At 52.9% G+C, this 16,393-nt stretch overlaps 1 protein-coding gene across 5 annotated transcripts in view; it reads left to right on the top strand.

Moving 5' to 3' along the window:
* Abca3 (ATP binding cassette subfamily A member 3) overlaps positions 1–12,170 on the top strand; it is a 49,766-nt gene extending 37,596 nt beyond the window's left edge. For all 5 annotated transcript variants that reach the window (XM_046442949.2, XM_046442929.2, XM_058579099.1 and 2 more), the window contains 13 exons: positions 655–958; positions 1,629–1,902; positions 3,536–3,740; positions 4,154–4,373; positions 4,584–4,742; positions 6,207–6,379; positions 6,950–7,078; positions 7,195–7,389; positions 9,086–9,273; positions 9,736–9,906; positions 10,155–10,345; positions 10,534–10,607; positions 11,230–12,170. In XM_046442949.2, coding sequence (XP_046298905.1) covers positions 655–958; positions 1,629–1,902; positions 3,536–3,740; positions 4,154–4,373; positions 4,584–4,742; positions 6,207–6,379; positions 6,950–7,078; positions 7,195–7,389; positions 9,086–9,273; positions 9,736–9,906; positions 10,155–10,345; positions 10,534–10,607; positions 11,230–11,361 — 2,415 coding nt within the window. In that variant the 3' untranslated portion in view covers positions 11,362–12,170. The remainder of the gene's footprint in view (positions 1–654; positions 959–1,628; positions 1,903–3,535; positions 3,741–4,153; positions 4,374–4,583; positions 4,743–6,206; positions 6,380–6,949; positions 7,079–7,194; positions 7,390–9,085; positions 9,274–9,735; positions 9,907–10,154; positions 10,346–10,533; positions 10,608–11,229) is intronic.
* The last annotated feature ends 4,223 nt before the right edge of the window (positions 12,171–16,393 follow it).

Genomic DNA, 16,393 nt, shown 5'->3' with positions numbered 1-16,393 from the left:
CAATTGAAGTGTCTTAATGTTCTAACTTGGGCACTCACAGATAAGATGGAGTGTTTGCTTATAATATCAACAGTGCCCTGTGCGAGCCAGCTCTGTTGGTCTGGCTTTACAGCAACCTGGTGAGGTGAAGGGCAACCCTGTTCTCAGTTTATAGACAGGAAACCAAGGACCAAGCAAAAGTTGAAAGGTTCCCACATGGATTGCTAGGGCCTAGGCCTGGATAGCCTGACTCCAAGCCCCTGAGGCTCTTTGCACTTAGGAGGGAATAAGGGCAGGTGAAGGAGGTGAGGTGGTCTGCTTACACATGAGCTATACCAGGGCCTCCTGTCCAGTGATGCCTTCAGAAGGGACCAGGGACGGCAAGGACCCCAGGCCTGTCCCCAGTGCTCTATGATGAAATAGTGTCTTCCACGCCTCCTGGCTGTGCTGGGATCCTGAGAGCCCATGTGCAGAACTGCCAGGACACATTCGCCTGTGCCCTCCAATACCTTACTGAGCTCCTCCTGTGGCCCCAGGGTGTGTAGGTCACTCCTGCTGTGGTTGCCTGAAAGCCCCCAGGCAGGTGCCACATCAGGGCAGTGCTACCAAGGGCTGGGTGGATCAGATTCCACCTCCTAGATAGAGCCTACATCACCTGAACCCCCTCTGCTGTAGCTTGCCCTCCACTGCCAGCAGTTCTGGGCCATGTTCCTGAAAAAGGCCACATACAGCTGGCGGGAGTGGAAGATGGTGGCAGCCCAGGTCCTGGTCCCCTTGACCTGCGTCACCCTAGCCCTCTTGGCCATCAACTATTCCTTGGAGGTCTTCGATGATCCCATCCTGAAGCTGAGCTTGAGCGAATACGGCAGAACTGTGGTGCCCTTCTCAGCTCCCGGCACCTCTCGACTGGATCAGCAGCTGTCGGAGCTCTTGAGAGACGTGCTGCAGGCTGAGAGGCAGGAGCCTCGCGAGGTGCTGGGTAAGAATAGTGGGGGCTAGAGCTGAGTGGTGCAGTTTCTGACTGCTGTAGTGCCAACATCTGGCGTGAATGGTCCCCGTGGATGTTTAGCGGTATCCCTGCCATTGTCCCCTATCCCGTCATGACAATCAGGAATGCCTTTAGACATCGCAGATGTCTGGTGGGCAGGAGAGCATGGCCATGAGGCAGAACTAGTTCCCTGGACACCTGAGACATAGGCACCTCAGTAGAGTAGACCAGGTCAGGCGATCATTTTCTGCAGCTGTTTTTCAGGACCATTACAAACAAAATGCAGAAACCGTTTTGAGTTTCTAGCATCCACCCTGGGCTTAAAACAACCATGCTCTGGTTAAACAGAATGTGCTGGAAGGCTTTGTCATCTTATCACTCCCTCCTTTATCCTGATCAGCAGTACTGAGGTTCAGTAGATGGAGTCATGACAAAATCTTGGCAGAAACAAGATTCTCCTTAGAAGAAGGTTGACTTGTGTCGGCAGCGGGGAGTGAGTGGCACTGCAGAGAGCACAGCTGGCAGGGAGGAGCCCCTGCATCCCAAGGTCCCAGCTCAGTTGTGCCCATGGTTGGGTCCCTGATGAGCAGCACAGAGATGGCAAGTGGGCACCCCCACCTGTCCCTGCCCTGCATCTCCCAACACTGCCACTGCTCCCCAGGTGACCTGGAAGAGTTCCTGGTTTTCAGGGCATCAGTAGAAGGAGGCGGCTTTAATGAGCGGTGCCTGGTGGCAACATCCTTCAGAGACGTGGGAGAGCGGACGGTGGTCACCGCCTTATTCAACAACCAGGCTTACCACTCCCCAGCCACCGCCCTGGCCATCGTGGACAACCTTCTATTCAAGCTGCTGTGTGGCCCTCGGGCCTCCATCATGGTCTCCAACTACCCCCAGCCCCGGAGTGCCCTACAGGCTGCCAAGGACCAGTTCAATGAGTATGTGGGGCCCCACCCTACCCTGTCTGGAGCCTGGAGCTGGGAGCCCCTCTCCAGGACCAGCCACCTGAGGCTCTGCCAAAAATTGCTGATAGACAGAGTTGAGTTTCTGCCCTGCAGACGCTGTTGCTGCTTCTTGGCTGGGGGACCCTGACTCTTTACCCTTTTACATTCACCTTTCCCATAGCTGAAAAATCAGCCCAGGACACCCATCTCACACACATGACTTCTGAGTGCTCATTGGGCAGCTCTGCCTTCTGGTAACAGTAGGGCTGTAAGCAGCCATGGGCGGGAGCCAGGGTTGTGCAGGAAGCACTGGGAAATGGTTTCTGCCTGTCTGGTGGACTCCAGACTGGGAGGCCCAAAGGTCAGGCTGAGGGGTTCAGGCTTATTATAGTGACTGTGGACCAGGCAGGAGGGTGTTGTTCTAACAGCTTTAGGAATACCACCCACTCAGGTACAGTGCACTTATAGAGCACAGCCGGACCATTGTGTATTTCACAGAGGTACACACTTTCATCTCAATGTAACTTTTTGTGTGAGGTGCTGGGGATTGAACCCAGGGCCTCATGCACATGCCAGGTAAGCACTCTACCAGTAAGCCACATCCCCAGCCTCAACATAATCTTATTGAGCATCTTTCCTTTAAGAAAAAAAACAACCAGGACTGGGAATATGGCTTAAGGTAGAACTATTGCCTGGCATGTGCATGAGGCCCTGGGTTCAATCCCTAGTACCAAAAACAAGAAAAAAAAATCCTTTCATGCTTTGTCAGGCGTGGTGGTACATTTTTTGCATGCCTGTAATCCCAGCAACTTGGGAGGCTGGGGCAGGAGAATCACAAGTAAGGTAGCCTGGGCAACCTGGCAGGACCCTGTCTCAAAATTTTAAAAAAGGGCTGGGATGTAGCTCAGTGGTGGAGCACTTATCTAGCATACCTGATAACCTGGATTCAATCCTTTGTACCAAAAAAGAAAACTGTACTCAATAGCAGGTGCTTGCCATTCTCCCCAATCCAGCCCCTGGCAATTGCCATCTGCTTTGTCTTTATGGAGTTGCACTTTTGGGACATTTCTTGGGAGTGGAGTCACACAGTACATGATCCTTTGTGTCTGTATACTTTTGTTCAGGTGTTTTTAAGGTTTCCTCCAGATTCTGGCATCAATGCTTATTCTGTCCCAGCCCCATTCATTGAGATGTTCAGAAGGTTTTTAAGCAACAGAGTAATGCTGTCAGAGCCTATTTCTGGAAGACGTAGACCAGATCTAGAACCCAGAGTGCACTGGGAGCAGGGGAATTTGGCTATGGCAGTGATTCAGGACCCAACAGCAGACCTGGGGCAGAACACCGAGTGCAGTGCATAGGGTTCCCAAGAGACAGTGACAGATGGTACAAGGACAGGTAACACAGGAACTTGGGGAAGGACCTGGAGCCTGCCCTCTGCTAGGTCAGGATATCCAGAGGAAGAGCTGTCCTTGGTGGGGGGTGGATTTTCCTGCTGCTGACCCCCTCAGCTCTATGGTACTCCTGACTGCTCTGAGTGGTTTGACTCCTGCACTGCATGCTTGGATGGTGATGACCAACAGCCTGATCTTTCCTGCTATCTATACATGCTGTGCTCTGTCCTCCCCAGGGGCCGAAAGGGGTTCAACATTGCCCTCAATTTGCTATTTGCCATGGCATTCCTGGCCAGCACCTTTTCCATCCTGGCAGTCAGTGAGAGGGCCGTCCAGGCCAAGCATGTCCAGTTGGTGAGCGGTGTCCATGTGGCTACTTTCTGGTTCTCTGCTCTGCTATGGGACCTCATCTCCTTCTTGGTCCCTGCTCTGCTGCTGTTGGTGAGTACTGGACAATGCCAGACCCTGCCCTGCAGACCACAGGGAGCTCACTGGGGACATCTGTTGTAGAACAAGAATCAATGGAAAAGTCCAGCTGGTGGCTCAGCCCTGACTCCAGGAGGACAGGGATGGTACCTACCTGTTGCCTCTCTGTTTTCCCAGCCCTTGCCCACTCTTGGGTAGGCAGGGCCTGGAGCCAGCTCTCCTGGTTCCAGCTCCATCAGTCAAGGGGAGAAGAGGAAACTGCTGGTCAGAGAGGTTGCCAGGGCTAAGAGCTGTCGAGGGGCCAAGGACTGAGGGCTGGGTGATTTGGCGGGACCTAAGGACCATCAGATGCTCCCTTCAGTCCCCTTCCCCACCTCTGGGAGCCACCTGCTGGCCTGTGCTGAGCAGCCTCATCCATGCCACTGCAGGTGGTGTTCAGAGCCTTCGATGTTCGCGCCTTCACGCGGGATGGACACATGGCTGACGTGCTGCTGCTGCTTATGCTCTACGGCTGGGCCATCATCCCCTTTATGTACCTCATGAGCTTCTTCTTCTCGGGCGCATCCACCGCCTACACCAGGCTGACCATCTTCAACATTCTGTCAGGCATTGCCACCTTCCTCGTGGTCACCATCATGCGCATCCCAGGTGGGGGCATGAGAACCACCTGCACCTCCTGGCCCCCATGGAACTTCCCTGACAGCCACAGTGGTGGGTGGGTTCTGCAGCACCCCCAGGGGCTGTCCCAGCACCTGCAAGGTCCTGCAACCTGGGTCCTGCCTTTCCCTTCCTGGGTCTATCTTCAGGTAGCTATGGTATATCCTCCAGTGCTAACTGGTCTATATCTCCTCACTGTAGCAGTGAAGCTCGAAGAACTTTCCAGAACCCTGGATCACGTGTTCCTGGTGCTGCCCAACCACTGTCTGGGGATGGCTGTCAGCAGTTTCTATGAGAACTATGAGACACAGCGGTACTGCACCTCCTCAGAGGTCGCCGCCCACTACTGCAAGAAATACAGTGCGTGTCCAGACCCCTCCCTTGGGGCAGCCCCATCCTCTTGGCCTCCATCCAGGGCAGCCAGAGTGTCCCCAGCACTCCCCCAGACAAGGGGCTTCATTGGCCCATTTCCTGTTGTTGTAACACAGCACCACAGAAGGGACAGAAGTCAAGAGTCTTGTTTCAGCTCAGGGCCATCCAAGGCAAGGACCCACATCTGGTGATGGCCTCCTTGCTGGCAGAGTCCAAAGGCAACTCCAGGCATCATGTGGCCCGAAGCAGTGATCACAAATTCCTGTGTGTCTTCTGGTGTCTCTCTCTCTCTCTCTCTCTCTCTCTCTCTCTCTCTCTCCTTCCAAAACCACCAGCATTGTCACTAATCCCAGTCACTTCCCAAGGCCCCACCTGTGAGCACCATAGCTGGATTAAGCTCCCACCCTCTTATTGCTTCACAGTAGAGATCATACTTGCACACATGAATCCTTGGGAAACACTCAGACCACACCCAAACTGCAGCAGGACTCCTCTGTGTTCTGAGCAGCCAGATGCTTGCCCAGATCATCCCCACATCCATTCCAGCCCTGCTACTGCCCACATGTTCTGGGCCTGCCCTGGTGTTTCTGTTCTTTGTACCTGTCTTTGTGTCCTGTGGCCTCTAGAACAGAACCATAGCTTCACAACAGACCTGTATCCTCTCAGGAGTCTGGAGGCCAGAGGTCCAAGTCAAGGCATAGTGGGGTAGGATGTGTTCCTTCCTGAAGCTCAGGGAAGGATGTCTTCTGCCCCTAAGCTCTCAGGGCTCCAGGCACTCCATTTCTGCATCTGTCTGTACTTGGCCTCCTCCCCTGTATCTCTGGATCTCAAACTCCTGCCTGTTATAAGGACAGTTGTTGTTGTTGGATGCAGGGCCCACCCAATCCAGTATCTCACCTTAAGACCACTAATTAATTATACCTTCAAAGACCCACTTCTAAACAAGGTCACATTAACAGGTTCAGAGCGTTAGCACTTGGACCTATCTTTGCGGGGCCCTTTCTGTGCAGGCAACTGGGTGGTCAGCTCTGCAGAACCCTGCGCACCCTAAGGCAGGCCTACCTCCTTGCTTTGCTCCTGCTGAGTGCCACTCATAGGGCCTGTGACTGTTGGTCATGTGCCATTCCTTCTCTAAACCATGGGCACCTCGAGAGGGGTCGAGATGTTGGCATCATCACAGAACAGTCCCCAACTCAAGGTCACCGCAAGTGATGAGCGGCACAGCAGGGCAGCATCCACCCATCACAGGTGTGCGAGGGGTACCTTACATGGCAAAATCCCCATGGCTAGGAAGTGCCTGAGGCTTCTATGTGGCATTGACAAGCACAAGGCACACACTCAGGAAGAGGAACATGGAGCCTTGGTAGAGAGAGTGCAGGGCCAGCGCTGGGACCCAGGAGGGGAGGAGGCTGCTGTGGTCACAGACTCAGCCTGGTTCCTTGCCCCTCACAGATATTAAGTACCAGGAGAACTTCTTCGCCTGGAGTGCCCCAGGGGTTGGCAGGTTCATGACCTCCATGGCTGCCTCAGGGTGTGCCTACCTCACCCTGCTCTTCCTCATTGAGACCAACCTGCTGTGGAGACTGAGGACCTTTATCTGTGCCTTCCAGAAGAGGTGGACATTGGTGAGTAGCTGCTGAGCAGCTCAGGTACACTGGAGGTCTCCATCCCTGACACAAACACATCAAACACAGCCTGTTGAGATCACATTGGAAAAACGTTCACCTGGGGTGAACTGACTTCTCTAAAGTACTAAGCCTCTTCTAAAAAAGGAGTGATCTCCATGTGTTACAGTGGAGCCTTACTGGTTGCATGCGGTGACCCTCATCTATTGTCCCAGCTACTCAGGAGGCTGAGACAGGAGGATCACTTGAGCTCAGGAATTCAAGGCCAGCCTGGGCAACTTGATGAGACCCAACTCAAAACAAACAAACAAACAAAAAAAAAAAAACAACCTTCACATCCTTGAGTGAAGTTCATGATTCTGTGAGTCCCTTACAGAGTTTGTTCCCTGGATGCTGACCTCAGCCCGAGGCTACTGCTTCTTATAAAGGTCTGAGTGCACATGGGGCCTGTACTGGGGTGACACACCTTGGAGTCCTTAGTCCCCTTGCATGTCCCACATCAACCTCAGCACCTGCTCTTCCTCCACGGGGCTGGGGTTCACACATGTGATCTTTATCTTGAATGACTAGGAAGAATTGCACAACCGGACATCGGTGCTTCCCGAGGACCAGGATGTGGCAGATGAGAGGAGCCGAGTCCTGGCCCCTGGCCTGGACATCCTGCTGCACACGCCTCTGACCATCAGGGAGCTCTCCAAGGTAGTGTGGGGACCCTGCCCTCTGCTGGCCACCACGTGGGCTGGGGTCATGGAAGCTGGCTGAGGACAAAGGCTTGGGTCCCGCTCACCCAGTGCCCTCTGCTGGGTGCCCTGCAGGTGTATGAGCAGCGGGTGCCCCTCCTGGCTGTGGACAGGATCTCCCTCACTGTCCAGAAAGGGGAGTGCTTTGGCCTGCTGGGCTTCAACGGAGCCGGGAAAACCACGACATTCAAGATGTTGACTGGGGAGGAGCCCATCACCTCAGGGGATGCCTTTGTTGAGAGCTACAGCATCAGCTCTGACATTGGGAAGGTGGGTACCCTGCAAGGTAGGGTACGCAAGGCAGAAGGGGTGCCCTGAAGGCAAGGATGGCTGGCTTCTGGCTCCGGGTGGACACAGCACACAGGAGAACAAGGTGGTAATGGTGCCAGAGCTGAGCAGGAGAGATGGGGCTAAATCCCATGAGCCAAGAAATGCAGACTGCACCACCGGAGCCACCTCTGCCAAAGCCCACTGTGTCCAGGGAATGTGCCTCAAGGGAAGGGACAAAAGTGAAGGCCCAGGGCCCACCCACAGTTTCCCCCTAATTGGGCTGAAGCCCACAGGATGAGGATGGACAGGGCAGTTCTCATGCTCCCCGACCTCAGGAGATGGCACAGCAGATGGCTGTGTGTCAAGCAGAGCAGGGAAAGGAAAGGCAAAGAGCCTGTGCCTGTGAAGGGACCACAGCTCTTCTGAGCTGGCAGCAGGGGGCTCCAGGCGGCAGTGCCCACAGGAGTTAGAGTGCACAGGGGTCACAGGGCCCCTCCAGAGGGAGGCCTGTCCTCGTCCCAGGAGAGTCCCCATACAGTGTGTCCAGGTCTGTGAGCAGTGCACAACAGGCAATGAAGGGTATGGGCGACTGGAACCCACAGACACAAGGCTCCACAGGAAGAGCGAACCCCAGCTGCTGGGTTTCTAGAGTGTAAAATAATGTTGTGTTTAAAGAAGTAAACGAAGCTAGGCACGGTTACACCTGCAACCCCAGTGAGTGGGGAGGCTGAAACAGGAGGACTAAAGGCTCGAGGCCAGCCTTAGCAACTTAGCCAGACCCTGTCTCAGAATTTAAATTCTCAGAATTAAAAATAAAAAGGACTGGGCATGTAGCCCAGTGCTACAGCATCCCTGGATTCTAACCCCAGTACTAGGAGAAAAATAGAAGTGTCATGGCTGGAGACCTCTGCAGGGAAGACAGAACTATATACGATCTGGAAATGGAAGGTGAAAAACAATGCTCTTTACATTTAATCCAAGTTCCAAAAGGATAGCACTGGTGGGGCTAGAGAGTAATAGCCAAACAGATAACCTAAGCATTTTCCCAGACCAATTAACAACAGATTCTAGAACTCCAAGAAGGGTGAAGAAAAAGAAATTCAGTCCTTGGAATCAGAAGAACCTGGGCAGGCTTGCCTCTAACAGCTGCTGGGGCACATGCCCAAACCCTGAGAGACCAGCTTCTGGGCTGTCCTGCTGAGTAATGTCCCTCCACCGAACTCCCTGCAGAGCTGCTGACGGTGTGCACCTTCTGCTGGAGGAAGAGGAAAGGCCCCAGCGTGTCAAAGGCCATTAAATATCTGATGCACAAACGTGCCGGTGGTCAGTATGTGGTCTTGCACCGCGATGGCTCTTATGAAGCCATTTTTGCACTAGCCTGCCCCTGTGGCTGCCAGTCTGGAACAGGCTCTCTGCTGGACCATGTGCTGGCTCATTTCTGACATCTCTGGGAACCTCCCCGAGCCAGCCATGTCCTTCCTGCGTCCCCACTGAGATACTTCTCGGTGAGCTTCAGCTGAGTGCAGCCACCAGGGCCTGGGCACCAAATCCTTGGATCACCCTGGACAGACTCACTGGAAGAGCCCAGAGACAGACTTGGGGCAGGCAGGCACCATGGCATGTGGTTTGTATGGTCTTCTGACAGGAAGCAGCTTCCCTCTGACCTGCTTCTTCCCTGGGCTGTGTCCTAACCCAGGTGCGGCAGCGGATGGGCTACTGTCCCCAGTTTGATGCCCTGTTGGATCACATGACTGGCCGGGAGATGCTGGTCATGTATGCTCGGCTCCGAGGCATCCCTGAGCACTTCATTGACCCCTGCGTGGAGAACACACTGCGGGGCCTGCTCCTGGAGCCACATGCCAATAAGCTGGTCAGGACCTACAGGTACGACCTGAGCCCAGACCCAGGCCCTGTGAGGAGATGACCCCTGGCCCTGCCCAGAGTGGAGCTGGGGGGGGGGGTCTCCTTTTAGATCCAGGGTGGGGGGACTGCACAAGTCAGCTCCTGCCTGTGGCTCAAGGATCAGGCAGGGATTTGGTGGCATGACCTAGGTATCACCAGGGGAGAGGGCTGCCCTGATGGTTCCTGCCATTACAAACAAGGCCAGCCAACAAGCGATGTTGGGCACCCTGTCAGGTCCCCTTCAGTACAGAGATGTTCCTACTCCATGTAGTAGACCCATCCCCTACACAGTTCTAAGACTTCCAGTTCTATGCAGTGGGTTTTCTTGGCCCAGTCACCTCCTTCCTTCCTCTCCCCTGGGGCACTCTGCAGTCACTGGGCATGGGACCTGGGCTTGTGCTAATTATCAGCCCTATCTCCCACCTGGCACCTCTCCACTCCCAGTGGTGGTAACAAGCGCAAATTGAGCACTGGCATCGCCCTCATTGGAGATCCTGCAGTCATCTTCCTGGATGAGCCATCCACCGGCATGGACCCCGTGGCTCGGCGCCTGCTCTGGGACACTGTGGCCCGGGCCCGTGAGTCTGGCAAGGCCATTGTCATTACCTCCCACAGGTAAAGCCTGGGTCTCTGTGGGTCAATGGAGGAGCTGAAATGGGTGGCTGGGGAGGGGCCAGGGAGCCAGACCACCTGTGAGCAGCTGGCATAGAGATTCCCCAGGTTTTGCATGTGGCCACACTCAGCATGGGAATCAGGAACAGCCTGATCTGGGCATTGACACCTTCTGTCTACACAAGGCTTTTATACCTAGGGTGGGCTTCCGCTTCCCCCAGCCCTGTCTCAGCTCTACTCCCTGTCCTCAGCATGGAGGAGTGTGAGGCCTTGTGCACCCGGCTGGCCATCATGGTGCAGGGTCAGTTCAAGTGCCTGGGAAGCCCACAGCACCTCAAGAGCAAGTTTGGCAGCGGCTACTCCCTACGGGCCAAAGTCCGAAGTGAAGGGCAGCAGGAGGCACTGGAGGAGTTCAAGGCATTTGTAGACCTGACCTTTCCAGGTTTGTGCTGACCCTGGCAGCCTCCACTGGGGGTGGGAGGCAGGCCTCTGCTGGACCTCTTTGCCTGACCCCTGCCAAATCCCACATCCCTGACCCTGAGGAAGAAGACCACAGTCCTGTGCACCTAGGCTGTCCTCTCTGGCCCTCCAGCCTGGACCTCATGGGAACATGGTCTCTCCTTTGTGCAGGCAGTGTCCTAGAAGATGAGCACCAAGGCATGGTCCACTATCACCTGCCTGGTGGCAACCTCAGCTGGGCCAAGGTGAGTATAGCCCCCTCCCCAGCCAGGTGCTAACAGGGAAGGTCCCTTGGAGCCTCCCAGTCTTCCACAACCCCAGGCTCTTGTGGGAGGAATCACTTTCTCTTTCTTCTCTCACTGTAATTATCTGCTAGATTTGGGTTTTATATGCAAAATATTTGAATTGAAAGGAATTCAGTGCAAAAAAAGGATGCTGGCATAGTTTACCCAAGATCAGACCCCGAACTGGGAACTGGGCCAGGAGGAAGTCCAGCCCTTGCTGCCCTTGTGCAGCCAGCATCTCTCCCTGAAAGCTTGACTGACCTCTCCTAGGGACTTTGGGGTGGGGTTGAGCAAAATAGGATCTTGAGTTTGTGGTACTAGTGACTGAACCCAGGAGCACTTTACAGCAGTGTTACATCCCCATTCCTTCTTATTTTTTATTTTGAGACAGGGTCTCACTAAGTTGCTGAGGTTGTCCTTGACCTTGCTATCCTCCTGTCTCAGCCTCCCAAGTTGCTGGGATTACAGGTGTGGGCCACTGTGCCTGGCTCCTTGCCAGCCTCTTATTGCCAGAGGATTTACCCACCTGCTAGGGAGCCTAGGTCCTGAGCTTTCTTACCAGCTGCTCTTCTGCCTCCCAAAGGTTTTTGGTATCCTGGAGAAAGCCAAGGAGAAGTATGGAGTGGATGACTACTCAGTGAGCCAGATCTCACTGGAGCAAGTCTTTCTGAGCTTCGCCCACCTACAACCCCCCACTACAGAGGAGGGGCGATGAGGAGCCGTCTGCTGCCTCCAGGGCACTAGGCAGGGACTGGACAAGCCTGTGCACAGTTGTGTACCCTCTCCATCTGAGTTTCTCTTATCCTTTATTTTTAATCACTTTTTTCTATGATGATATGAAAAAAAATCAAGGCAGTCTGCACAGAATGGATCAAGTGTGCCAGGGCCCTTGTATGAAAATCAGCATGCAAATTTCCACTCCCAAAGGCAGACTCTATGGAACTCACATTCCCAGGCCCAGAACAGGTCCAGCAGTGTGAACAGGTGAAGAGCTGTCTCAGGACCACAGCTGACCCAGAGACTGAATTTCTCTACATGTTCACAGAAAGAAAGGGCTCTGGGACCTGTCCACGTTTACATATGCACTAAGCTCCCCTGGGGAGGACAGAGGAAGCCAGTAGGGATGAGTTGTGGCAAGGCTCTTCAGGCTGCTGAGGACAAAAAGTTTCAAATGACCTCCATCTGTGAAGGAAAGATATCAGCTGTGACTAGGTGCTGAGACCTCAGTTTCCAGTGCATCCCAGAGGCACCCCAGAGTCGATGCTCCTCAGGGTGTGGCTACCACTCCAGGCCTACCTGACCGCAGCCCAGCACCCTCCCACAAGTATCTTCCAGAAGCAGCCAGCACAGGGAGAGACGGTGGCCAGACTAGGCATACAGTCCTCCTCTGTTCCCAGCTGTAACTCTTGAGAAGCTACTGGCCACAGGACAGTCAGGAAACACTACAGGGACTAAGCAGCTGTCTCCTGCGCATACACTAAACACACTATGACCGTCCAGAAAATAAAGGCTGAGGGAACATGATCACAGCCCACGAGTCACACATGTGATGGGGGGACGGGTCTGGATCATTCTCTCACAGTCCAAATATGCGGCTCTTATACCAAGTTTCAAACACAGAAATTTGCTTTTCCCCATAGGGAGCAAACTTAGAGGATTCATTGCCATCAGGTGACAGAGCAGGCCAGATCAAGAGAACATGGTTGGTGCAGGAGGCCTCTGGCTCCAGGGTCACTTGGGGGCATGAACCATCTTCCCAGAAGATTCTTCAGCATCAGTCCCCCACTCTCCTTTTTTGTGTGTGGTGCTGGATTGAACCCAGGGCTTTGTGCATGTGAGGCAAGCACTCTACCAACTGAGCTGTATCCCCTGCCTATCTCCCTTTTTATTTATGCACTGAAGTTTTAGTTTTCAAAAACTTCAGTGATTCAGATTTCTTTTTTCTGACTGAACCCAGAGGTTCTGAGCCACACCACCCTAGTCCTTTTATTTTTTTTAATTCTTTTTTTAACGTTTTATTTATTTATTCATTCATTTTTATGTGGTACTGACGATTCATTCATTTACTCATTTATTTACTTTTATGTGGTGCTGATGATCAAACCCAGGGCCTCACATGCACTAGGCAAGCGCTCTACCACTAAGCCACAACCCCAGCCCTTATTTTTTTTAATTCTTTTAGAATTCAGTTTTAGAAAAACTTGTTTTCATCACTTTGGCTCATTTGGGTCAATTTCAAATTCATGCCTTTGTTAGTCTTTTAAGATTCACCAAAGCTGCAGATAGTTCCCAGTAGCTCTGCTGCCCCCCTAATTTTCTTTGAATTATCATCTTTTAGTTTCGTGCTATAAAAAATGTTTGCAATGGTTGTTAGGCTGGGAGGTGGGACTGTTCTGGCCATGCAACTTGTCAGCAAGCCTAAGGTTGTCCATTGCTGGGTTTGTGGAGTTGGGGGAGACAGGCCAGTGAACCCACGAGTCCTGCTACAGGATGTCCTTTGACTTGACTTAAATCCCTGTGTTGGAGATTCAGGAATCTCATTTTTCTCCTTTGAGACCATAAGAGGGTGAGAAAAGGTATTTGGTAGGACTTAAGAAACAGCTGATGTGAGACACACACATGAAAGCAGCTTGCTTCAGTACACATGGAGATTGTCATCCTCTCACAAGCGGGAGAGAGCTGCCAGCAGGACTTAGGTGAGGACTGTCACAACCAGAATCCTTTAGGAGATGACCCACAGCGATGGAGAACACTGTGGGAACCAGGAAGGGCAGGCACATATATGGTTAGGAGGTTCCAGAGGTGGCTATGGGAGGAGCCCAGAGCTGCACCCAAGCACAAAGCCTGGGTGACTGCCACAGCAGCCTAGTTAGAAGAGACCCCAGGAGCAACACAATGGGTTGACACTTTGCCTCCCACACCCAGTGCATCTTCAGGGTAAGACACTGTGCTGAACCCCAGTCACCAGAGGAACAGTAAAGACCAAGTCCCAGGAACCCATCCGCTTGGCTCTTTTGAGTTGCAGCAGTTCTAGGCAGGCCAGGGCACCATGGACTCCTGCCCTGCTCTCCTTCCAGTATACTCCCATCCAGACCACCAGGCCCCAGGCTGACCAGTCCTCCCCAGAGGTTCTAGGACCTGCTCTGCTGCTAACTCCAATGAGATCAAGGAGCCACGACTCTGCCTCTGCATCTCTTTGTGGTCCAGCTACCATAGAGTTGAAAATGACACCCGTGGCAAAGCCTGCATGTTTTGTCCTTTAGTCCTGCCTGGTCCAACAGGGTGGCTCAACTGACAGTGTCACCACACCCAGAACTTCAAGGGAGCCCCATGAGGGTGGGTAGTTAAGTCCTGCTATGGACAGGATTGAGTCTGAGCCCTCAATCGCCTTGATAGGTTTAAACGGGAAGGGCTACCTGCCCCCCCCAGCCACCTAGAACAGACTTGCTTCATGCATCAGAAATTCCAGAACACAGATCCAAAGAATACAGAAATGTATTTCTCAGCTGTATGAAGTCAGAGAAGGCAGCACAAGGCTTTGTGTCACCTCCAGGGTCTCGGGGGTCAGGCTCCATCCACCTGTTCCTCTACCCTACTGGGATCCTCCCTCCTTGAGGTCTCCTCTCAGAGTCTATAGAATTGGCAGAAAGAAGGGTCTGTGGGGAGAGGAAAGCACGCTTGGCTGACCTGAAGCCTTGGGGTAGCTCCCCGATGTTGCTTCTGCTATGAATCTAGCACTGCCTACAAAACAGATATGTGGCTACACCAGGTATGAGAAAACCCATAGGCAGGACGTGTGCTGCATTCTCTGTCCTAGAGCACAGGTGGTCCCACGTGCATGCCAGTACTGTCCACCTAAACTGGTAACATGGTACTACAGAGGGTCCCCTTTTCTCCTGATGGGTCTTTATGGCCTGGGCTCTGGGTAGCCTGACAGGGGACTGAAGCTGTGGGGTTGGGCCTGGGGACCAGGGACCCTGCCTTCCTCCTCAACACATGGGGCTGCCCAGGCCCTGCTCCTGGGGCCAAAAACACATACCCCAAAGATACTGGCATCCAGGGCCTCTAGGGTCTGAGAAGGTACATGCATTCCCAGCTACAGTTGGTACCAGGTCTGTTCTGCTGGTCCCTGCTACAGCTTTGCCCCAGATTCATCCAGCACAGTTCATAGCTTTACAACTAACTTCCCACCAGTCCCCATTAAAACCAGGAGGAAGGCTTAGTTGTCATCATCCTTGACTTTCTCATGGTAGAAATAGATACGTGGCTTTGAGCTGAAGATAAGTACAGGCCCCAAACCCTAGTGCTCAGACCCACAGGCCCTTGTGGAGGGCAGCCTGCACCCTGGGTGAGAGTTTATAGGTGCCCTCAGCCCAGAGGGTCCCCCACCTCTTAAGATACAAACCGAGAGCCAGGGAGGCCTCTCACAAGTATAGACCTTTCCAGCTGGAAGAGCTCACCTAAGCCATCTGCCTAACAACCTTTTTAGATCCAGTCTGGCCACCCAGAAGGACCAGCCAACATCTCCTCCCAGGCCCACCCCTTTTCAGACAGATGCCAGGCCCTGGTAACAGGACCCTCAGCACATGTCCTCTTCTGAGGTCTCTGTCACAGTCACATGTCATCACCCTCCCTCCCACCAGGCTGGGTTCACCTGCCCTCAGCACGGCATGGTTTCAGCAGTGGGTAGAAGTGCTCCTTGACGTAGTTTAAAAGGGGTGTGATGCTCATTCAGAGCTGACATGACCTCCACCACAGCCCAGGCTACCCTGATGGACCCCAGCACTGTCCCAGGCTGCCAGTCTCCAAGGGCAGAGACCTCAGACCATTAGGCCCAGAACATTCTCCCTTAACATGGGCACACTCTCAAGAGTGTGCACCCACATTGCTAACAGGTGACCTTCAGCCCTGGGAAGGTAAGGGAGGAGGGCTCAGGACATTCCAGATGTAGGACATGTCCAATATTTTCCATCCTAGAGGGCAGGGTCACATCAGCAGTACTGGGTTCTGGTCAGCTACAGATGCCCCCTCTAGCAAACCAGGGCCAGAGATGCCCTGGTTCCCTGAAGGTCCCACCTCCATGTCTCTCAGCCTTCATAGCCTCCACAAGTTGGCAATGGGGCTGGTATGGTAGATGCCAGGACTCCTGGAAGGGGGGTGGTGCCTAGAATTTCATTCCTCATAATTCTCCCGAACGTATTTTTTAAAATATATTTTTATTTGTAGATGGACACAATATCTTTATTTATTTATTTTTATGTGGTGCTGAGGATGGAACCCAGTGCCTCATGTGTGAGAGGCAAGTGCAACCCCCGCCCCGCCCCCCCACCCTCGCCCCCGCAAACATATTTTTGTTGATACTCAAAATGACAAAAACATCCATCTTCAAAGCCCAACAACTGAAAGCATACTTGATTACCAAAATCAGTAACATTTAGAAACAAATTTGAACAGAGTGCCTGAACAAATCACATTTTGATTTAGTATAAAATGCACTAAAGCTTCTAAAAATGGCAAATTAAATTGCTTTGGATCAAAAGCAAAGCAGGGGGGCTGGGGTTGTAGCTCAGTGGTAGAACACTTGCCTCGCAATCATGAGGCCCTGGGTTCGATCCTCAGCACCACATAAAAATAAATAAATAGATAAATAATAAATAAAGGTATTGTGTCCATCTACAATTAAAAAAATAAAATTAAATAAACAAAAAAGCAAAGCAGGAGAGGAGGTGTTGGCCCAGCCATTTCTG

Source organism: Marmota monax, unplaced genomic scaffold (genome assembly GCF_021218885.2).
Source record: "Marmota monax isolate L192 unplaced genomic scaffold, Marmota_monax_Labrador192_F-V1.1 WCK01_AAM20220418_F8-fsc00035, whole genome shotgun sequence".
NCBI lineage: Eukaryota > Metazoa > Chordata > Mammalia > Rodentia > Sciuridae > Marmota > Marmota monax.
This window is presented reverse-complemented; position numbering and strand designations above follow the sequence as displayed.